This window comes from Patiria miniata, unplaced genomic scaffold (assembly GCF_015706575.1).
Source record: "Patiria miniata isolate m_02_andy unplaced genomic scaffold, ASM1570657v1 HiC_scaffold_30, whole genome shotgun sequence".
Taxonomy (NCBI): Eukaryota; Metazoa; Echinodermata; class Asteroidea; order Valvatida; family Asterinidae; genus Patiria; species Patiria miniata.
In genome coordinates, this window is record NW_024037070.1 from 9,729,704 (window position 1) to 9,753,739 (window position 24,036).

Genomic DNA, 24,036 nt, shown 5'->3' on the forward strand with positions numbered 1-24,036 from the left:
GCGGTACACAAGTCCTCAAGGCTTGTGAGAACGAAGGGTAGCCCAATGGTTTGTGGATGGGAGTCTTATTATACTCTTAATATGAGCCTCATATTGAAGGATTAAAAAGCAAGTTGTTTCAGAAGTGTAACCTCCTTTTTTGATCCACTTAGTTGCCAGTCCGGACTAACATCGGATTAGCGAACCCAGGGCCTATTCGTTATCATTTTTTTGTTTCATCAAGGTGCACCCAATGCTTACACACTCAGCACTGTGAGCCTGAGGTATCAACAACCGCACTCAAACCAACTTCGAATGATTGCCGTCTGTGCTCTTGAACCCAATTTAGTTTTTTTTTCTCAAAACGAATTTGGATCTTGGAATGTTTTATTTTAACGAAAGAAAATGCTTTTGTTGCGAGGGTAGAGGACTGAATGTGCGCTGATATCGGCTGCTGCGTGGTCTCGTGGCCTGATGAACGGAGGCATAATGATTGTTGATACATGTACGATGGAAAGCGTTATATAAGAATTTTTGTTTTGGGCCTCTTAAAAGGTTATATTTAGTGCTGCTTTTGCGAACGCGGGTAGACTGGTTCCCGACCCCTACGTTATTGATTATAAACGGGAGGCGGGAACTGAAATATTGTTTGACCGCAAATAATTTGAAATATGTAAAGTCCTAATTGTTCTATAAGTATGTGTGGACAGACGTTGATTGGTCGATGTCTTATTCATAAATAAATGCTTTATGCCAATATTTTTTACATAGCAATTTAAAAATATAATCTATTTTCGAGGTAAAACGCAAAAATAGCACTGCCAGTACATCTTTAAATTAAACAAATAGTCTTTATTACTTAATGTTTCCTTTGTCACAGCTCCTCTTGTGATGGAAAAGAATCATCAACTTTTGAATACTTGAATTTCTGTTTAACATCTTTGTTGTTGGACATCACAAAGCTCCGAGCTTTAAAGGTTTTCTTCAAGAAGAAACATTCCTCGGAGGTTAGTGTGCGGCTAAAATCCATGAAGTATGTATGAACTCAAAAGAAGACATGGATATTGAAAAAGAAATCGGTTGCTATGCAATCTTCATTGAGTAGTAACAGTCGCAGAACATAGCAAACATACTATTGCTTTTCTGACGTAATTATGGAAGACAAAATACACCCCACGAAGTTTCAAAATATTTATTATGACTATACCTGTGGTGACGTAAAGATGACTTTAATTGTTGAAAAATGACGCATGCAAGCTATACGCATGGCTGCTTAAGGAAAAAACTCAACATGGGGTGGAAGTACCACAGTACTAACGATGAAAATGATAGTCTAGCTGTCTTCCTGAAAGACAAAAAAAGGAAATGATTTATGACATATGAACAACTGAATTTAGACTGTATCGGGGAAGTGGAAGAAAGCCAACAAATGGGCCAATATGAACACGGATTACAATCTCTGGTCCTTCATAGATTACTTCATTTGTTTGAAAATCCACCCTCAAAGATAAAAATAGAAAAGGAAACAGCCTTGATTATGACTAATTGTGCTTACTTAAATAAAAAAATACGTCAATTAATAAAAATATTCATCAGGGTGCTTAAAGTTAAACCGTGGAAAGTTATGTCACTAGATTTGAAGTTGCGACTTTCAAACTCCATGCGTACAGACCTTGGAAACGTTGGTTGCATTATGTAAGTAACGGTAAAGCGGAATGTACTGGCGTCTTTCAACGTAATAATCTATAGTGTTCTGAAAGTTTTCAACTTACTGAAACTTTTAAACGTTCAACCCCTCCTACCGACCTCGAATCATGACAGGAATATCTTGTGGAATTCTACTGTTTGTTTTCTGCTCTCCAATAATTTAATGTCTTTTCTCTTTTCCATGAAGGACGCGCGAAGTCAGAACCCTCTCTCTTCTCTCTCGATTTTTTCCCCGAAAATACCTGACATCACCTCCTCGACACCCCATTAAGGGCTCCATGTGTGCCCCTAATGAGTCCAACGTGTCTGAGGTGTTTAATTAGCCCGAACTCAAGCCGACTCAACCAGCGCGATGACACCGGAGGTATGGGGGCGATACCCCCGGTTACTTTTCTCCCTCGGGCGGGGCCACCGTGTCCCACGGTGGGGTAAACTTCCCCGGAGAACAAGCCCAGGCATTCACGGTGCGGGGTTGGATCCATTACCGGGCGGACTGGCCTCCCGGAGGCCGAGGTAGAAACCAAATCCTCGGTGTAGTGGCCGTCTAGTGTGGGCCTCGGATCTCAGACCTTGGAGAAATGACGGGTGTTAATCGGGGTTGACCTCCGACTGTGTCAAGAGAGAGTCTGAGACAGACAAGTTGAACGAGAGAGTTGCTAGAGGTTCTGGAAGTTGTGGGACTGAGTGAAAAGAAATTTTGTAAGACTATAAAAAAGGTTTGAATCTATGATCGGTGAGGTAAAATAATGGAAGGTTGAGGATATCTGATTGCATGGCTGACAAATGTTAATTTGACCCTTGGCAAATGACGAACCTTGTGACATAATATTTAACGAGCTAGTGCAGCATTATGTTTGTTTTTCACCTCCGAAAACAATTTAAACAAGATATAAATTAGAAGAAAATCTACTTGGTCAGCTTTATTGCGTCGGTGAAGGGCGAAACCCAATATTGATTGTAGACACAATAGTCAAACGATTCTCTGCATGGGCGTCAATCGCTTCTCAAAACTGTGTGTGTGTGTGTGGGGGGGGGGGGGGGGGGGACACATACCTTGATTAGCACTAATGCGAGCGCGAAGCCCTAATGGCGTGGAGTTAAGGGCCCCGAAAAATGTTGGATTCTAGACGCTCTGTGGTGCAATCTGAGGCAGTTTCTGCGACCACTAAAACCATTTTTTTGAGCAAAAGATCATCTTTTAAACATCATTTTCGAGTTTGAAGTCATTGAATCAGCTATTCTGAGCTGTAGAAATAGGCTACAATTTTTATTCGGGGGCGAAAAGAATGGGGGGGGACAAACGATATGATATCCCCCCACTTTAAAAAGTGGCGGGGGGGGGGGGGGAGGGCGGCCTTGTCCCCCGTCCCCCACCAGTTGACGCCCATGGTTCTCTGTACCAAGTCGCCAGAGTATTTTACAACGATTGCAGTGCTGCAGTCTCGACCTTTAAATCTACTCTTCTGGATTATGGCCAAAACATATATACGATATTGTAGAGCCGCAGCAAAACAGCATAATATTATTCTAGATGTATTACATTTAACAAACTAGACTCAGGTTTTAGGCTAAGATGTAACATATTTGCTATACCTAACGATATTAGACCTACGTCCCAAGTTTCTGTGTCACATCCCGCTTGCACTGACCAGTACTTTCCCCGGTCGAGTCAGTTTTCAACTCTGAAAACGAGAAACTACTGGGATTTCAAGAAGCAGTGACCGCATGGTCCCAGCTGGCTCGAGTTGAGCTCACATAGCCCGTTAGCATTATAACTAAGGCCGTCACACATTCTCCAAGAACTGCGAGGGGAAAATTAAATTTGACGGAATGTTGTGACATTTTAATCGAACGGGTCAGGGAGGTTTTCGGCGAGTGCCATCGGCAGCATCTCCTGGGACTGGAATTGGCACTAGAATCGTATATTGAAGCCATGCGTATGGGTGTAAGTTCTAAAGACCAGTATCCATGCCTCAGCTTTAGGCCGTGAAGCACGTTCTTGACCCGGACCATGCTTTAACGTATTTTCTTCAGCCTCTACAGAACAACATGGTAACCTTTCCTTGGAATAGACCGTGTACACCTGGCTCTTCGTTGAGATGAACAAGATCTAGTCCACATGAAAAAAACCCAAAAAACAATTACAATTTCGATATAGGAGCCCGAACTCACGTCAATTCAGATATACATTGAACATTCAACAAAAATCGTTATTGGCAACTTGATATTTATTTTGGTTTTGCAGCCCCCCCCCCGATTCTGAATCACGCAGCAGGTTTTCTTGCAACCTCGCAACTCTTTTCTCTCAACAACCCAGCGGAAACATCTCCATATCCCAGCTCTACCCTACTAGGATTTGTCACGTGAGTCCACTGGATCTCAGATCGAATTGATGGAAGATTACGGCAGATTTCCCCCTCAAAATATGGCAGTGAAATTCCCCTCGCGGTTGCCCACTCCGCAGTGTAAACTTATACTGATTTGTTCTCTAGCGCAGCGGTCGTGGTTATCAATCAAGAGACGGCGGATTAATTGTACAAATCCTCTGGATTCAATTAGTAATTGCCAAGAGCTTAACCGTTTAAGTGTGTATTAAAGGCTTGTTATCCTCATGACGTCATCAAGCTGACTGGGATGCAACTCTGGGATTGGCTCTTTTTTCGGAAGGGGTGGGGGGGGTTGGAGGATTGCTTATAAACAGGTTGTACACTTTTTGCTAAATATTCCATAGGCGAGAACACATTCGGTTTAACTGTCTAGGAAAATTTCTCACAATTGAGCAAGTGAGTCCAATGCAAGGCATTGATGAATGATGATGCTGAGCAGAATGAAAACAGTTTTGTATTGACTTCAAATTCACGGTTGTTTCCATATATTTTGATTTAAATAGATGACGTCTAGGCACTACTTTTCCTCATTTTAATGCAAATGATCACACACACGTTGTTTTTCAGAGTTTCAACAAATTTCAAACTTTAAAATATTCCCCATGATGAACCCAACTAGCTCAGAAAATGTGCACCTTGATTTCATCATCATGGCAAGGAAACCTGATTTTGTAAATATCTAATCTGGAGAAATCGCAATCATAAAAAGCCAGCCATTGAACGGTTTTTCCACAAATGTAGTTATCTAGAGAAAGGGGACTTCATCGTAAATACCTCCATGTTGACTACTTTATTTTCTTTACCAGTAATTACTTGTAGATCTTTTCAAGGCAAAACTTTTGCAGAGAACAAAATGAGGAAATGAATACTGGCGTAAGCCTTAAAAAAGTAGTATGTGTTTTAAACAGTTATGAAGACACGGAATCGAAACGAAGTGCTAGTCCAAATTTCAACCCGGAGATGCATACTCTCTTCCCCTCACGCCCACCAAAATCTGTCTCGTTGTCGAGAGTCCAGTCAACCGTATACTGCCCACGCCATGTCTCTCCTCCCCCGTAAAAAAGAGATATTTGAAAGAAAAGAAATAGAAGCACTTCAATCTTTTGCAGTACTCGCGTGCTGCTTTGGCAATCTGAACCCGGATCTCTGAGAATGTATAGGAAAGGCAACCCAAAAATCCGAATTCGAAACTGCGGAAATTGAGTAGATTATGAGCGATTACTGTGACGGGCAGATCGGATTACAGGCGGCTCCTTCCCCCAATCAAGCCATCGCTAAAGGAACGAGGTCATCGCGTATAGCCCAAGAAAAATATAGATACATAATTTCTGTTTTCCTAAACACGGCTGTTATTGAAATAATAATCCAATATTTGGATTGATCATCGAATGTATTTTTTCAAGACCAGGATTTTACCCAATCCGGCTTTGTTTGGGCTGGATCGTCTGTGATTGTTGTTGGCACAAAACTTGTCATTGTTTTTAGCAACGGATCCGGTTGCTAATTATTTTTCATTACACGAGAATAAGGAAAAGGTTTGAGGAAATAAAAAAAGAGACCAAGAAAGTGTGAATTTTGTTATTTTCAGAGTTCTTTATTTTTAATAGTTTATGTTCTTCCGGCATTATTTTCTTCCACATGTTTGGTCATGAACGTGGAAGTACATATTGCAAAACAGGACAAACATATCGTCCGCTGCAATTGCATTTCTTTTCTCATTCTCAAAAGAATTGTGTTTGGATGGTCGGAATGTCATAGTGATAACAGATAAGCCCGTTCGTCCATTGTCATGTTGCCTCTGTTTATAATGTTTGGTCTGCAACTTTCTGCCATGCAAGTGTCACTAGTCTTTTTCATGATAGAGCAAACACGTTTTCGTGAGACAACTTGACATGTTTCTTTTTTTAACTCCTACCGACTATTCATTCATTTGTTTCTCATTGTGAGTTCCAATCCAGCGAAAGAATCCTGCCATTTTTTGTTCACAAAGAAGACGACAATCTCTCTATCCATGAGCTTTTCAGACATGTATGTTCACGTGATAATATTAATAGATGTACATAACTACACTGCAAAAACTGCAGTGTTAAATTTACACTGTTGGTATCTATATAGGACCATCCGGTGTTAAATTTTACTGGTGTTGTCCTATATAGATACCGAATGGTGTTAAATTATACAGTTTTTGCAGTGTATGTACGTTTTATGCCCATTTCCCGCAATACACCTCTCGCATTTACATGAAGAATGATGGCAAACTACAGACTATAACTAAATGTATAGAGCTGTTACACCACTTTGGAAACATTTCAAATAAATTCATGTAAATACGAAGAGGGATATATTTGGGGTTGGGGGGGGGGGGGGTTGGACATCGTCATTAGCGTCCCGGCCTCCAAAAACCTAACGGGGGACAAGCCCCCTCCCCCATCCCCGGGGATGGCCGCACATGCTTTCATATCATTGTCTTAACTCTCAAATCAAACAAAAATTATAGAATTTTCCACTGTTTTCTGTCTTTATGGCACTCTTTACCAAAAAAAGAGAAGATTTTTCTGAAATTGAAAAAAAAAATACGAAACAGACTACTTTTTTCCCCTGCGGGATCAAGGTGAGACGGCGAATACACCGGGGCGGGGGGGGGGGGGGGGGGGGTACTAGACTCCGAATATCTTCCGCCTGTCATCACGGTGGTAAATGGGTGCATGATCGCTAGACTGCTTCGCACCCTCCAATCCTTCCCGTGGGGGCTACGGAGGGGCACTGCAACTCCGCAACGCACGCACCCAACTTGTGACAGGGTGATGACAAGTTGGTCATCGAGTACCTAGTACCTCGACAACCAACAACCAAGGGTCTGCGTGTACTTCTCCCCCCATAAATATTTAGTGTTGCGACAGGGAGGGAGGGTGGGGGAACGCCGGCCGTCTTTATTTTCCTTGGGACTTATTGTGAGAAGTTCCTGTCAAAATTGTTATTCAAGAGAATATTTCCTCTCTCTCTTTGTCTGTTACAGTTATACTGCCATTGATAGGGGTGGGTTAGGGAGTAGGCGTTTTTTGTGTGTTATTGTTGAGTGTATATAAGTGGATTCATAAGGTGCCTGGATGTTACAATTGAAATGGTAACATTGAAACCTCCGAACATGATCTGCTGTCATCGCAATGTAATTAGCATCATCATCCTTCTATGACTGTGAGGATTGTTTTTTGATTGTGAAAATGATGGTGGTTATGTTGATGGGGCTAACGATGCCTATCACCATGATGAGGATGAAGGATGTTCCTCCCGTTACCATGGTGAAGATATTGACGATGATGATGATGACGCCATTATCATTGCAATCACCATCACTGTCAACATAGAAAACAACTGTGGTAACCAATGGATCACCTTTATCCAAGTTGTGTCGTCATCATACCTGCTATCTTAAATCATCGCCATTTGAATGTTTCATCACCGTTTTCATCATAATTGTCATCATTATAATAGTGTATTCAACATGATAATTTCCGTCACCCGTCCACAACTGTCATTCATGACCTGCCTTCCCAGTCCTTGTTGTTTGCATCAACATCACTGACATATCCCTTTTAAGTTTTATCGCCATCAATGATCATTATCATCTTCTCGAACATAATCGAATGTCTTCATTCCAACTTACTGTTTGTGGGTTTCTTTTCGTGTTATTACTGCGAAGAAATTTAGCAAACATGTCTTAATAATAATGGGAGGAGAAATTAGGTCAACACCTCCCCCTTAACAAAGTACCAATCATGTCTTTCCTGGCAAACCTTGACACTATTAAAACCTAAACCACAAACTTGGCCTCCCCCTCTTAGATTCTCTCACAACTTCCCCGAGATCAGGTTTTCATTCCCAACTTCCGAGCTGTCTATCAACGGGCCTGTAAAAAGCACCAATTTTCCTCCTTCCCGCCCAAAGACCCGGGCTAATTCCCTCTCTTCTCTTGACTCTTTTTTCAAGCCCCCTCCAGTCGCAAAAACACAGGCTGAACTTTTCAGCGGGAGAGACAGATCGAACGGAGGGGAGTTTTTGTCTTGATGGCAGGCACTCAACAGCCGGGCGTTCGAAGCGCACTCACTGAGGGTGACTGGTGTTTTGGTTGCCGTACATTGACACCTTGGACTTGCACTGTTAATACCCAAGCGAGTGGAGCGGGTACATGGCGAGAGAGCTACCGGGGGCTCTGGCAGGTATTCCAGGCAGGATCAAGGCCCGACAGCTTGACAAATCTTACCCCGAGGCTCCATCTGATAACAGAAGGTTTTCTTTCCTCCCCCCCCCCTTTGCGTTTTGGCTTTCTTAGGTTTTATTCAGAAGGTGATTGTTAAAACCTGGGATGTGGGACAACAAACTCTTCTGTTCTGAGATTTCGACTTGTTTTTGTCAACACTGTCGGGATACCGGAAGTTTCATTGCACACCCCAGGGAAAGTAATCCATTTTTATCGCGTTTCGGTAATAAAATAATTGTACACAAGTAGGCTAAGCTCATTCTTTGCCCTTCACAAAAATCCTCGACTGGAAAAAAGTCACAAGAAGGATAAAGGTATAGTTTTATCGGATATTTGCTTTGACGGACACCCCACGTTTAATGTAGATATATAAAAATGAATCTGCAAATGTGTTATTGATGTCTTTTGTTTTTCAAACGTTCGCAGAGTTGGGGACAATGTCAAAGAGGGCGCTATTCGGCTCCACTGTAAAAATAAAAATAGAATGTACAACTGGTAGGCATGCATAAACTACGCCTACAGACAGCCACACTTCGGGGTCGTCCAATCAAATTTAATAAGCGCCGGTAAAGCAGCATATCAACGCTAATCAAGTATCCATTTTGAAAATTAGGGGTCTTTATTAAAACAATCAAGGCATTAAGTTGAGGTTTTTTGTTTGGTTGTTGACCCAATCCTCGCACCTGGGGTTTGTATACGGGGGCATTGCTCGCATACTGCCAATCAGCCAAGCTCCAGTCCCACTAATTACTGGCCTCGGAATTGCCCAGAGCTCAGCGCTCTCCGCATGCCGATTCATTCACACCTTTCTTTTTTTCGGTAGGCAAGATGTAAACTTTTCTCTCCGTGAGCGCCAGCAGAGCGAGCGAGAAGGAGCAGCGAGTAATCAGCCTGATATCTGGCGGTCTCCCGCTGTTAATTCTGCGTGCCACGCCGTGCCGAGTAGGAGGATTCCGAGCATCCAATTCCTGCTTGGACTCAGAAATCCAATATATGATCTCAAGGACGATATACCCAATGAGCAAACGCGACTCTTCGCTCTTGTTATTTATTTTGGGGTGTACTAGTTTTTCAAGAGGAGTATTTTCTCTACTTTTTTTTAGCCGAGGGGCAACCCTAACCCTCGCACGGATCCCCTACCGTCAGGAATCCTCGCAGCCTCGGCTGGGCGTCTCCGGCCAAACTCTTTGAGGCTTGCCGTTCATTTGGCCGGCAGATGGCTAATTTCTAACCGGCCGCTGGAAAAAAAAATCCGCTCAGAGGGAACTATTCCGTCCTCGTTTTGTTTTTATCTCCCCTCCAGATCGCGGCAAGGATTTGGTTAAAAAGATATCCGATGGCTTTCTTTTAAACAGGAGATCTGTTTAATGAGAAAGCGGTAGCGCCTAGTGGGGCGTCGCATACCGTTGTTATGTAATCTTCCTCACATCATGGGCTAAAGAACCGCAGAAAAATCTCAAGAAAGTCCCAGGAGAGCGTGGAACACCGAATCAGCGGCTTGTCAAACCACAGTGACAAGAATCACCTTGATATGATGATGATGGTCCCTAGGCATAGGAGAAGCATCGCCTTGATTTATTATCCACAACAAAGCATTTGTTATTCTGGTTCCCCATTTTTCTCACCTCCTGATCTGAAAACCAGAGACACACCTTCCCTTCTCTCAATCACCTTGACCGAAGAAATCGTCCTTGTGCATCCCTAGCCTTCCCTTGACAGTTCACACCATCCTCTGTACAACTCATCCCTCCAAGGACCTTGGATGGTCGTCATCGGTTTCGGCGTCAAATTGTCATTTTCCAAGCTCGAGGACACAAAAGAAAGAAGACTACTGGTCGGTTGATTGAATGAATAGCTCCCATTGTTTTCCTCCGTCGGCACCGTTCCCTGTCTGTTCGTCTCCTCTCCGGCCTTGATCGACCCATTCACTGTTTCAGTAGTTTCTGTAGCATACTCCCCTTTTTCACGGCACGCCCGTTTGGCTGAGTTTTGTCGACTCCATACCCGAATTCATTTATCAGCCACACACACTCCATGTGACAAGTACAATTGCCTGATACGCCGGTGCCAGTACAAATTAGGCCTCGACTTCACTGTTTGCTTCAATTGAAGCGAAGTTTAGGATTGTTACGCTATTTGAGGATGTTTATTTGAATTGTTCCCCATCTGCACGGAATTTCACCTAAAACGAGCATATATAGAACACGAATAAAGGGAAATCATTAACAACCATCACAACGTCACCCCTCATCGGGAAAATATCTAACATCAATTTACTTCCGAAGGTTAACGCATGACGCTTTTTACAACTACTCCCCTCAAGTCAACCCAAAAATGTCATTTCTTTTCCTTCTGGTATTTAATAAACAATGAATGTTTTCAATTAAAAATTGGTCTAATTATCAGGTAAGGATTTTATCTATTCTACGTTCATCGAAAATGTTTTTGTTTTGAACAGTATGAGAATTTGAAAGTGAAGGGGAACAAAGTAATCAGATCTGGACAGTGGATTTGAATCTTCCGTTTTCTTTCGACAATTTCATTCTGAAATAAAACTAAAAATCCAGAGAATTCCCCGAGCGTTGCCTTCAGAACCCCAAGGACCTACCGACACTTTGATGTTATAGTACGAAACTTTCAAAGTATCCTTTTCAAGTTTTTTTTCTAATTAGAATTTCAAACAGTCAACAGTCAGTCATTGAAAAGTGTCCGGAGAACACTTGTCTACATTTCGGCGCGGCTGTGCGGTTGCCCCCCCCCATCAAAAGCTGGATACGCTACTGTATTTTTCTTCCGAGTTCAGTTCGTAACAAAACCCGAAACAACTCAGCAAGAATGAATATTGATCAAATCTCGTGCGACAAGCAAAGCCATGACCGTCCCCAAATCTGAGGTGCTCACACGACAGCGTTTGCCTTCTGATGTTTCATTAAAAAAACGACCCCCTCGCATAATTGGCTGTTTTTGAACATAGACCCATGAGTACAAGGTAATATATCTCATTAGCGAAGCTGATACGGGTTTAATCCTGTCAGTCTTGAGAAACCACAGCCTTGCATTAAATGCCTTAGCTTCCATTGTGACTCTTTGACGACAGAGAATTATATTTCAAACTGTCATAGTATCAAGGTTGACCTGAATGATACTCCAATTCTACCTCAGTCCGAGGGAAGATGATTTAAAAGAATGATTCTCGAATTTGCATGAGTTAACACATTACGAAAAATTGTAGGGTCACGAGCAAAAACTACTCCGTTTTTCATGTATAGTTTGCACAAAAGATTATTCCTTTCCTCGTTTAAAATATTGCAGCATGGAGGAAGGACTCTCTCCATGATTGTATACGTTTCGTCAATTCGACACAGTGTGAGAAGTTTTCGAAACTTACTGAATAAACTACTCGACAAACAGTACGATGCTTAGTAAAAGGGTCGCAAACCATTGACGTGTGAAAAGAAAACAGTCTTGGCAGTTGGTTTTATTTCAGGGCGATGGATAAAGGTCGTACTCCTAAGTGAAATCTCCTGACTTTACGGATGGAATCCTTGGTCTTGCAACACAAATATAATTTCTGAGTTTAATGGATACTCCGCACGGACTGATCAAAGGGGAAGACATGTCATGGTTTCCGGCCTGATGGGCTCAAGGTGGAGGCTTTTTGGCAATCTTTTATTTTTACCTTTCGGCTTTCTGCTCAGGTTGGTCTTTGAAAACCGTTGATCAGTGCCGCGAAAACTCTTTGCGTATTTACCTCATGAATGGGTGGTGCAATAAAACAATGATAAATTAAAGGTGTTTCCAAAGTGGCAAATCCAAGAAAAATCCACACAAAATTGCCCGAAAATGACACACAAAAAAAGAGTCAAATTGAAGAAAATTGGTACACAATTAGAGTCAAATGGGAGAAAATGCGAGTGAAACACGTGTCTGTTCGGAATGTGCATTTTGGATGTGGAAGAATGTCCTATGAATTGGAAACAATATCATCCGACAATAAAATTTTCTTTGACGTACTTTTCTGGCACAATTCCAACCCGAAAGGGCACTAGGCTGTTGTCTGCCAACTCCAAAAAGGAAATACTCCAGCGAACTATAGCACCGTGTGAAAAAGTACAATTTAGAAGAACAATACCAGCAACTTGGTGGTTTTGGTGAGCAGACGGTTATGCTTTATTTCCGGTGAGATAAGCTTACTCCCAGCATCGGGTGTACTAATGGTTAGAAAGTCCCGATTTAGCTGCCACCCACGCGGGCCAAAGGCCCGGCCCGTTGCCGGCAAGTCTGGCACAAAAAGGTACGGCTGAGTTGATATTGAGAGCCTCCGAGGAAAACATCAAATTTACCACTGAAATGAGGTTAAGTCACCGTATTAAAGCGACTGTCTATCTCTTCTCGAAATGTTCATACAATCCTATGCAAGTTCTATTTTGTGGTTTCATATGGGGACATCAGTAACAGTAGTATCAGTAAGTCCCTATTTCCCGATCGAGTTGTTAGAAATGTGTTAGAAATAATTAGAAGAGTCCAACCTAATCACGCTTCAGTTCACTGAATCTTGAATGTAGATCAAACCAACCTTAGGTTTTACGTTCGGTAATAAGTATCTATTTTGTCAAATATAATTTTGCAAAATGTATGTATATCGCAGCGCCCTCTTTCGATTCGAAAATGACAGGTTTCCTGATGGTTGGAAAGGATCCTTTTTATGTAGGATGGAAATCAATCAAGATTGAAGCGTCATGATATTTTCCATTGAAACAAAGGAATGTTGAATCAACAAAACTCGTTCATGCTATGCAAATTAAACCGTGCTTTATTGAGTGGGTTAGTACTTTTTATAGCCGACTTCACGGAAACAAAACAACCATGATGTCGGCCTACAAAACAAAGTATTTTTTTGGTCCATATTTCCTCATTTTGTTCCTTTTTTCTGCAAACCGAAAACTGACTTGCATTTTAGAGCTGAAGTGGGTACTCCCCCGCTCGCGAAATGCCTGATTCTCATGAAAATCAACCGGGGTACAATTTAGACAGTTCCGGGCACACTACAAGTGACCGCATTTTGTACGCGTACTTTTCAAGCTGGCACGCATGCCGACAGATGTTTCAGGCGCTGTCCATGCGGCATCTTCCTGGTATTAAACGCTGATCCCTTGATCATGGTGATACTGTGGAAGCACAACAGGACTTTATTAAAGGCTTCGCGAGAAAGGGAAATGCATGGACCAAAATGGTTCCTGGAAACAGTCTGACAACGGCTGTAAACAAAATACAATGACATGGATCTATGACAAAGGGAAATTTGTCATTTATTCCCTGGGTGGGGCTTGAATACACCTGTATCACATGGGATTCCTATAAGGTTGCGTTAAAATGCCTAACAATTCGAATTGCTCGAAAAGCAATTGATAATACGCAAAACGGATAGTCTGTCCACAGACCCTAAAAGGTATGTTCGTGTGACTTATTTGTTTAGGTATCGTACTACATTAAGTCCAGACTACGATTGTAAACTTTTACTAATTACCTTTTTCAATCAGTTATCTTAAGAGGTAGTCTAATTCTTGCAATGCAGTGAAAAATATAGCAAACAAATAATTTGAATACAAGCTCGCTTCCACCAATGAAAAACAGAACAACCATTTCTGCATTTTGTACGAGAGGCAGGGACGGTCAACAGTTTTGTTTCGATAAAACTGGTCTTTGTTGCACCAGTGGTTTTTACTGAGGCAATCAACCGCAGGGTCCGATGGGATCGGGTAAAGCCCTGTCCGCACTGGACTTTTTTTTGGAAGGTTTTACCGAGACGATGGTAAAATGAGAAATGGTCAAATGTGACCACTGTCCGCACTTGGACTTTCGACACGGGAAAATTTACCCAGACCGCGTGGGAGAAGTAACCGAGCTGTCACAGTGTCAGTAAAATGACTCACCGTACACAGAAAACAAATTGCCGATCACATTTTCAGCCGCCGATACGCACAGTAATATTACACATGCCATTTGCATGCACAACATAATCGTTTACACGATATTATTTCATCTTGACACGCTAAATCTTGACGAAAAGGCCTATAATTCTGACGCATTTTGTGATGCACGTCGTCGAAGCCATGCCGCTGTACGATGTTCCGTGCGGCAGCAGTGCCATCAGTATTCGTTGGTTCCCATCGCATGCTTACAGAATCGAAGCTATGATGTGGGCAGGAACCAGTGACTACGGCCTACGTACGGTACCGGACGTACCATGATGTTCCGTGCATGACTACAGTAGCGTATCAGGACGAATTTGGATCGTGAAAAATAACATACATCGGTGGAGAAAGAGAATTTCCGCAAATTAATTCTCAGAACGTGATCTCTCTTCTCTGTGTATATGTATTTTTGTCCGTTGAAATATATATTTTAACGAGATTTTACCGCTTGCAGCGTGTTTCTACAAAATGTTCGGCCACCGCACGTGCAGGTTCGTGCGGTCTCTGTATGCATAACAGGGCGCTCGGGCCGGATGTACGCTTTCCTGAGCCGCTTTTACCGACTGACACTGTCCGCACTGGACTTATCGTCTCGGGAAAAGTGACCTGGTCAGTTTTCCTGGGCGCGTGGGAAGTTTTCCTGGGCAGCAGTTGGCCAGTAAAAGTAACCGCTGGACTCAGGAAAAGTAACCGAGAGGAAAACGTCCTAGGCTGTCCGCACTGGACTTAAAATGGGAAAAGTACCCATAGTCTCGGTTAGTTTGACCAAAAAAAGTCCAGTGCGGACAGGGCTTAAGACGACGGTCGGACTTAGTTAAAAGGTGAAGAGGGTGCTAACTTATTATTAACCAAACTGTGGCCAAACTCCATCACTAGTGTACTGAAACATTCCTGGTTAACTGGCGACATCACATGGTTGTCATAATATTTGAGCACCTGCAAGGCCCCCCCTAACAACACACAACTAGTAGAGTGGGACTTTTCCCATAGCATAGGTTTTGGCTAAATACAGTCCCTCTATGAAGAGTTGGGCTTGAGTCTGTAGCTTGCCGAGCTATTCATTTCTGAAGTGAAAGCGGCAGTTCGAAGATTAGCCGTAGGCAATACTCAGATGTGTGTGCATAGTGCACACCTTGACAGCAGGTGAAGGAGCAGTACACAATCAACTGTGGGCAAACATGGGCTACTCCACACATGGCTCAGTCTGCTAACCTGCACAAGTCAATTGACATGATTTGGGTGCTCAGTGGGTGTTTTTCCCACTGCCAAGCACAAGTGCTATTTAATTCAGGATTTCCATCAAGAACTTACCGATCATGGCTACTAAAACTATTCTGTATCGTTTTAATATTTACAGCGGCGGGCATTATTTTGGTTCAAGACTATACTTGAGGGTTCTGTAACTGTATGTCTCTTAACATTAATAATTGTGTATGTGGTGTTAGTTTCCCCGTTGCAGGAAACCAACGTTTGAAAATTGAGGGGAGTTTTGCAACCTTTTAGAAAGAAAAAAACACGAGTATTATGATGATACGGTTCTCTTTTGTTTCGGGTGTGGGGAGGGGCGTCACAGAGGAGCCAATAGACAATGCCACCTTCTAGTTCTACAATCATCAATTACTTGAATTAGGCCTGCTGTCACAGTTAAGCCTACCGTGCACACAGGTGAAAAAGAATAAAAACAAATCAAAAACCTAACGTTTGGGAAAAAACGTCTATATGGACATGTTCATTTTTCGCGGATGGGAGAAGCAGAGCTGAAGTACAAACCATGCTTCCTTTGGGGAAGTCATTATTTTTGTTCCACTTCCAGAGAACAACCCGCATTCTCTCTGTCCATTTGAACTTTCCCTGCCAATCAATGTTGAGGAGCTAGTTTGATTACGACCATAAATCTCATTGAACCGTTATTAATCCCTGCTCAAGTCAAGGGCACACAATCTAAATAATAACATTGTTTAATGGCATCAGAATGCAAATGCCATCCTGTGTTTTCGAGTTGATACTTCAGAGATGACTGATAGAGGATAGAAAGAAGAAGCTCGATGCCATTTTGATGATACCACTGCAAACAAGACGACTGTAGAATCACAACAAAATTAGGAACAACTGCTGAAAGTAAAATGGTTCGATAAATTGACTATTGAGATAGTTTACATAGCTGGTAGGAATGGGTTACATAAGAAAATGTCTAAACAATGCCAAACCTGGTTCTAATTCTATTCTCCTTGCAATCGCATACCAAATGCTGATTTGAAAAAAAAAATGCATGATGAATTTACGCATTGACCTACACACAAATTTGACGTGTTGTAGCCCAAATCATTACCCAAAGCTCCTATAAAGGGTTCCGTACTTATATTATAAGGTTAAACCAAACCCAAGCCTATGCAATGCCCCACTGCCAGTGTAATGATGGAAAGTAAAGATGAGTACACACAAACTGTGCCTTTAAAACAGCCTACCGGTCGAGGGTGACATTTTAAAGGGGCTGACCCAAGGTCAGACCCGGTGAATCACTCAACGCGCTGACTGCGAGGACATGGTCCTATAATGTGCGCAACATATATGGCTGGACATCGGTAAAAGATGGTCATCGTAGGGCTCAGCAAGTGACCGGTAAAACATGAAAGGCCCACAGTCCACCATCCACCGTTGTTAAGAGAGACATGGGTGATGGACATGTAAACACGTAAACAGCCAATAAACATCCACTGTTCGCACCCTTGAAGTCATGCGAGCAGGCACGGACCGCAACAACCTTCGTGATAAACTGGCGATTGCACTTTCGATTTCACGCGGAATTTTTAGTGTGTTGGAAGTTTGAACACACTGCACCATCATAGGGCTATAAATGGAGCTACGGTAATGGGAAGTAGAGTTGAAAAAAAGCCAGTGCCCTATTGAGAGTAATAATAATTGGCTTGGGTTGTTGTAACAAATTTGCAACAGAGATCTATTCATAAACGGCGTTAATGCTAACCAGCTGTTTCGGGGCAATTTGCAGTTCTTGAAAAAAATTGACCAAAGAAGGAAGACAGGCTAGCGGGAGTTTAAACCACCAACTGCCCCCAACAGTGGTTCTTGGCAAAAAGCTCGGGTAGAAGGCAGGACCGTAAACCCGAAATTAATGGCCGCTGTTCGGACCATGAAAACAGCTTTATATTTCACCTCCTAGTTTGACAACCAACGGCTGGCAGTTCAACAAAAAATGGACTTTAAAACAGAAATCCCTGAGTTTGTGGGTTCTATTCTGTTTAGAGCAGGGATTGAACTGGGCCAGTTCGGCCACACTTCGCTCGGATTTTGTTGCCAATAATCCGGTTAACACTCGCAGACGGCCGCGCGGACTTTTGTGGTGAAAGAAAATATGAAAACAGCAAGAGTGTGTTTGGGGAGATTTGGTTCAGCAGCGGTCAAAACTCACGCCCGTACCTCAAGTGTAAACTTTAACTGGGTGAGCCGGCTCGGTGTATAAATTCGTCTCCATCAGGTTTGGTAATCGAGTTGAACGCGGAAAATCAGTAAAAATTAGCAATTAATTTATTTGGTCGTCAAGTGAACGCTGACAGTCATATATCGTTGAGCAGTGTATGTATCGCTCTCTGTGTGTGGGCAGGTCGTGATGGGTGGTCGCCAGCTGCGCGCTGATTGGCTACCGGATTTCTGGGCGTGACTTAGAACTCATGATGGCTACGTGTTGACGGTTTCCTTGTGGCTTAGTATATTGAGCAGGCTGTTGCCTTAGCGAACGGATCCATGCCCATGTACGCTTTCAACTCCGTGGAAAACTCCGGCAATACGCCACCTTCTGCCAACCTGGGGCTGACCATGCAGGCCAGTTTCGCCTCGGCTAACCCGGCCACACCGAACTCGCTGGGCGTCATGCACCCGGTGTTTCAGGACCAGAGTTACTACCGACATCCCAGCTACTCGGGGATGCCGGTTTCTGTCTACAGCCATGACCAATATTCCAGCATCGCGCGGGGGTACGGCCCGTACGGCCACCAGCAGCAAAATCCCAAAGACATGGTCAAACCCCCGTACTCCTACATCGCTCTGATCGCTATGGCTATCATGAATGCCCCAGAAAAGCGATGCACACTCAACGGAATATACTCCTTCATCATGGACAGGTTTCCGTTTTACCGGGAAAACAAGCAGGGTTGGCAGAATTCAATTCGGCACAACCTCTCCCTGAACGACTGCTTCATCAAGATACCCCGAGATGACAAGAAACCCGGCAAGGGAAGCTACTGGAGCCTGGATCCCGATAGTTACAACATGTTCGATAACGGTAGCTACCTGAGACGTAGGAAGCGATTCAAGAGAAACAAGACCATCCAAGAGAAAGAGGAGAGAGAAAGACTTAACGAAGGTCATTCTGGGGACGCTACATCCCAAGAACTCATCAACCATCAAAATGGTGTCTCCTCGGGGACGGAGGAATCAGGTCATCCGGCCGAGTCAACATCCCCAATGACAGCTACCTCTAAGGTACTGACCAGCAACAGCAGCACCCCACTTCTAACCCCAAAAGTGGAGCCTGTGGACTCCCCAGTTCTAAGAGAATCTCCCGGGAACTCACGGCATTTGTCAGGAGATGGGACAATGATGACCACCTCACCGTCAAGTTACACCGTCGATAACATCATGACCGTTCACCACGACCGGGACTCCACCAACGGCTGCAACTCTGACTTGAACCCGGGTGGACACCCTTTGCCTGGAAGGCCGGTGGTGGGTCAACTCGTCTCTCCTCAACCGCTCAGCTACAACCAGACTTATCACTCGGGACCAGGCGGAGTCTCATGCTCCAAGAAAACGACCGGCATGACCGGTAATGTAAACTTAGTCAATCATGGCATGAACTACCACTGTAACATGTACGAACCTGATTTGAGCATGGGTAAGCACATGGCCATTGCCCCTACACCAGAAGAAGTGCATCAAGAGCAAGGTTTGTCCCAGCGACCAAGTCCCCAAGGCCCCAATTCCATCATGACATCGCAACCCAGCAATCTCAGCCCAGTGCATCGCGGTGGCACTACCGGGAGCAACTCGTGGTACCAAGGCCCAAGCCCGGCCGACCTGCACGGTACCAGCACGGGCTCGCACGGTCAGTCCTTCGGTATGTACGACTCGCAACGGCTACCCTCACAACGACTGATGGCGCTGAGTCACAACTCGCCCGTAACACTGGGCCTAAACACCGGGGATAGCTGCCAACTAGCCGCTACGTCTTACCGCTCACCAACCGGCACTACAGCACCCGGTATGTACCATGTGGCAGGACAATACTCCTCCTATGACTGTTCAAAGTACTGATATAAACAAAACAAACCTGAGTAAAAAAAAAAGACACGAAAAGAACAAAAAGATGCAAAAACGGGTTTCTTACTTGTCACTTTTGTGTTGTGCTGTGAATCTCGAAACGCACGTGGTTTGGTATACATTGCTTGTTGTAATGACCCAATTTGTCAATATTTATACAACTACGGAGTTTTCCGATTGTCTGTCGTATTACAACCGCACACAAACCGACTTGGGATGAACTCAGTCTTCAGAACTCACGCTTTCTTGTTTGCTTTGGGTCAGATCGGTGGCAGATTTTCTTTTTTTATTAATGCTTAGAAGAAAAATGTAGTCTGTAAGTTTACCCGCTGCTGAGTACACTTTGTTTTTGTAAACTTTGGGGAGAACTTTCCATAATATTTCTTTAATAAACAATCCGTCTGGATGACTTAGTTTTTACAGTCAGGTTAACCATTGCCATCGATCCAGTGGTAAGCCCATTACAAAGCTCTAGGATTATACCCTACTATTGGCATGACACTGGTAAAAGCCGATATTTTGCCAGCTTGTTTATCGAATTTGTAAATGCTCGGCCATGGTGGTGTTTGTATACGAGTATCAAACATAGACAATTTTTAAACGTTGTGATGATGCCATGACTGGTAAAGTGATACTTTTCCTATTGTATAATGATACAGACATCCTGTCAAAGACGTATAGTAGTATCACATAAGCTTTAAGTATGGAATCTGATTGTGACTTGCTCGTATCGTATGAACTATCAACACCATTTTGAACTTGAACCTTTTTATTTGCCACATGAAGTCCATCAAATCCCAATATTCCCGGGCTGTATTTCTCAGATACCATTCAATTATTAATGCATTTCTATTTCAGTATATAGATTTTATTGTCCCCTTTTGAATACCAGTGACCGGAAAATGGTGCGATAGGGCGAACACTGCACAAGAGATTTATTCATCTTTTTATTCAATTATGGCTGAATTACATAAAATAAGGTTGAAGTTCTTGCCAATTGTGTGAACAAAATAAAGGTTTCAGCTCCAATTTATGGCATGTACTGCTGTATAATACGGAGGGAGAGTTGAAAGTCTCAGTCACGAGCACGCTTGCAAAGCAACACAAGTCATTTGTGCAATCTAACTATAGGTTTTTAGGCCCGATCAGCAACGCTTGGAATCATTCGCTTTGCCCATCGGAGCGTCGGCTAACCGGGCTCCACAGCGAGAACTGACCCGTTACTATTGAATTTACAGCCCCGGCAAGTCCTGCCTCCGTGACCGCTGAATTATACCGCAGCAGTGTCGAGCGGAGACAGTTGTCTTTGTGGAGTTTTTGCTCTCATGATTGATACACACTGAGCGGGAAAACTGGTTCACTCATGGAGCCCACTCTAAAGAAGCTCAGTATTTTTTACACCCCAGAGATATAAATATTAATATATGTGTACAATGATATGTATACATATGTATATAAACATATGTGTATATAAACATTCATATAAATATATAAATATTTATAAATGACCAAATGTAAAATGGCCAAATCTTTTAACCATTTTTTTTAATATTTAGTCTTGCCTGAGATTTGTGTGCACTCGGTGTATCCATTGAGGAAAAGTTGTTTCAGATCCTTACATTTCTATGCAAAAATGATATGACATATTCGGAAATGTGAGAATTATTTTAAAGTACAAGCTGGTAATTTCCTTATATGAACAATTGGTACATATAAAACAAAAGAGGCCAATGTTTTGTAAATTCCTTCTCATTTATAGATTCCATTTGCTTGTAGAAAAGATAAACGCAGTCTAGAACTTTTAGAATCCAAAGTGTAGGTTACCAACACAAAAAACTGAAGTAAAAAAAAAATCGGAAAAAATCACTTATTACTCGGAGAAGAAATTGCATGTACATTTTGTCCCGTTATCTGAACTCAGAATATCCTTTCGTTGAAATATTTCTCACAGTTTTTCTCGGTGGCACATAAGGCCTAATGAACTTGTGGTTAACCAATTTTTCGACATTCACTTTTGAAAAGGCCTTTCAATGCTTCCCATTAGTGACGAAGTGAAAGCACTGTCTCTGGGCTTGAAAATGGGGAAGGAAGTGGCCATAAATATAGATTAGTACCCGTGAACGCTGGTGTCAAGTGATATATAATAACCGTAACATTGTCCCAAATCTAATAATGGAATATAGAGAGTCCAGTCCTGAACTCAAAAGAGCCCTCCCACTAGACATTGCTAAACCTCGTTAATCACTGAGGAAGACGCTCAACTTCTGTTAATCTCGATTTAATGCCACATTTTGAAAATATGTGACCCAGATAACTCGGGGGATATTTTCCACTTCACAGCGAGACAGTTCTAGTAGTGTTAGATCAAGATATCCTTTCCTGGGATTGGCGTATTATGGACCGAAATCCTGCAAAATAAAAAGGGACTTAAAACAGAAGATCATGCTTTTGCACACCAGACTATTATTTTTTGGTTGTGTTTTTAATATCACAGAGAAAACCCTAGAGTAGGCTAACATTCACTTGTAAAACTGCTGAGATTCTCAGTCCGCATTTTGTTGGTGTGACTGTGTAATTTGTCCAAAAATTTGGTAGCAAATTTTGTTTCCAACCACAAAGCCTTTTCACGCAATTTCGGCCGGATATAGGGACGTGGGAATTATGCAGCGCTAGTTTTGCTGGTCGATCTGGCACTGATTACAAGCAAGAGGGAGGAAAAAACGAGAAAGAAAAAAAAATCGATGATTATCCATGAACGGATCTCACGCTTAATTAGAAAGGAGCTGTCACGTGATTGATTCTGATTATATTTTCTCGGCGCCCGTGTTGCATCTTAAAATGCCATCAACTGCAGGGGGAAAAAACACAGTAAAAGTGAAATTTCTTACTATTTTCTCGGCGAAAACTATGTTATCATATCCAGAGGACTTGTATAATAACTTATTTTTGTCCATCGTAACCATATTGGTATAACTGTCGACACGTAACCATATTGGTATAACTGTCGACACGTAACCATATTGGTATAACTGTCGACACGTAACCATATTGGTATAACGGTCGACACCGGCAATTTTACTATTGACAAACTAATGTGTAGAAAACAAATAATGTATCCCAGTTTTGGTTTCCGTGCCATATCAAAACAAACGATTGTGAAAATAGTCTCACTTTTGTTAACCCTTACACACCTAAGGAAACAAACCGTGAGGTGAGTGGAAGGTTGATCCTCTGTTCTATTCTTTGGACGAATGTTGACCCTTAGAATGAGTCCAATTCTGGCCCATCTTATAGTACATACACATTGCTTCGTTTTCCCCCACGCAACACTCATTTGGTAACTCAATAAATGTATTAAAATCAAAGGATTCGATAACAGTACATTTTTGTATATCATAACGCGACATTTTATAAGAATGCTATCGTGGTCATTGTAATATGGAACTTTGAAAGTTTTTTTTTCTTATGAGAAACTCACTTTGTTTTCGCTTTCATATGTTTTATTTGCTTAACTGAGTTTAAAAATAATGTATCACAGAAATATTACACTCTCACACATTTTATAATAAATTAGGCCTATTGTGAAATTAGATTAAATGCAGGGTCCGTAGTGGGTTTTGTACATTGGAAAGAATTATTACTAAACACTTTGTCTTTCTTTAAAAATGGTTTTAAGGTGGATTTAATTATTGTTTTGAGCAATATACATGTATACACTACTGAGAAAAGGCAACCTGTCATTTCTTGAAACATTTCACTGTTTACGCTTATTTGTGTCGACAACTCAATTTCTTTTGTGGTTTTTGTATTTTTTTGGGCTGTGTCAGTAAGGACGCATTCCTGTCAGACAATAGTTGTTTACTTTAAGTTTGTACATTGTGTTGATATTTTGAATGAAAAGAAAAAGAACTAAAATACTCGGTTGTAATAATATTTCTGAAGTATTTCTGAAAAAAAAGTCGTGGGTGAGAACCACAACTTCTTTCCCTCTCTGTCTTTTTTGTGTGTTAAAACGAGTCTAATAAAATACGAATGATTTTACGCTGGGATGAGCAATTGAGTTTACAGTGTGTGTCGGTGTGTTAGCTTGCTGTAGGCCTAGTATGGCCTTGGTGACTGTCTACCGTGTTGTCAGTGTGTCCTATTATGGCACTGTGACAGAAAGGGAAAAAAAGAAAGATGTGGGGGAACTGAACGGGACTGAATTGTGGAATATTTCCGGGCGAATTTTGCTGGCCGGTTATTGGTCGTGCTTTCTACGTCTTCTCGCGCAACTGGTGAAGGCGTTTTTCTCCGCTAGACTGCCTTCCTGACAGACATAGGCTGAAATTAAGCCAGTTTGTAGCCCGGGCCGAACCGTGCTATTTAACCCGTAGCGCGCCGTCTCGTTCCACTC

The 24,036-nt window shown here is 42.4% G+C and overlaps 1 protein-coding gene across 1 annotated transcript; it reads left to right on the top strand.

Annotated features, from left to right (window-relative positions):
• Positions 1–17,353: 17,353 nt before the first annotated feature.
• On the top strand, positions 17,354–23,700 carry LOC119739420 (forkhead box protein C2-B-like). The gene has a single exon (XM_038214367.1). The coding sequence runs from the start codon at positions 18,066–18,068 to the stop codon at positions 19,632–19,634; it is 1,569 nt and encodes a 522-aa protein (XP_038070295.1). The 5' UTR covers positions 17,354–18,065; the 3' UTR covers positions 19,635–23,700.
• The last annotated feature ends 336 nt before the right edge of the window (positions 23,701–24,036 follow it).

Coding starts and splice junctions, on each gene's coding strand:
- LOC119739420 (XM_038214367.1), top strand. CDS start 18,066: ATGCCCATGTACGCTTTCAACTCCGTGGAAAACTCCGGCAATACGCCA.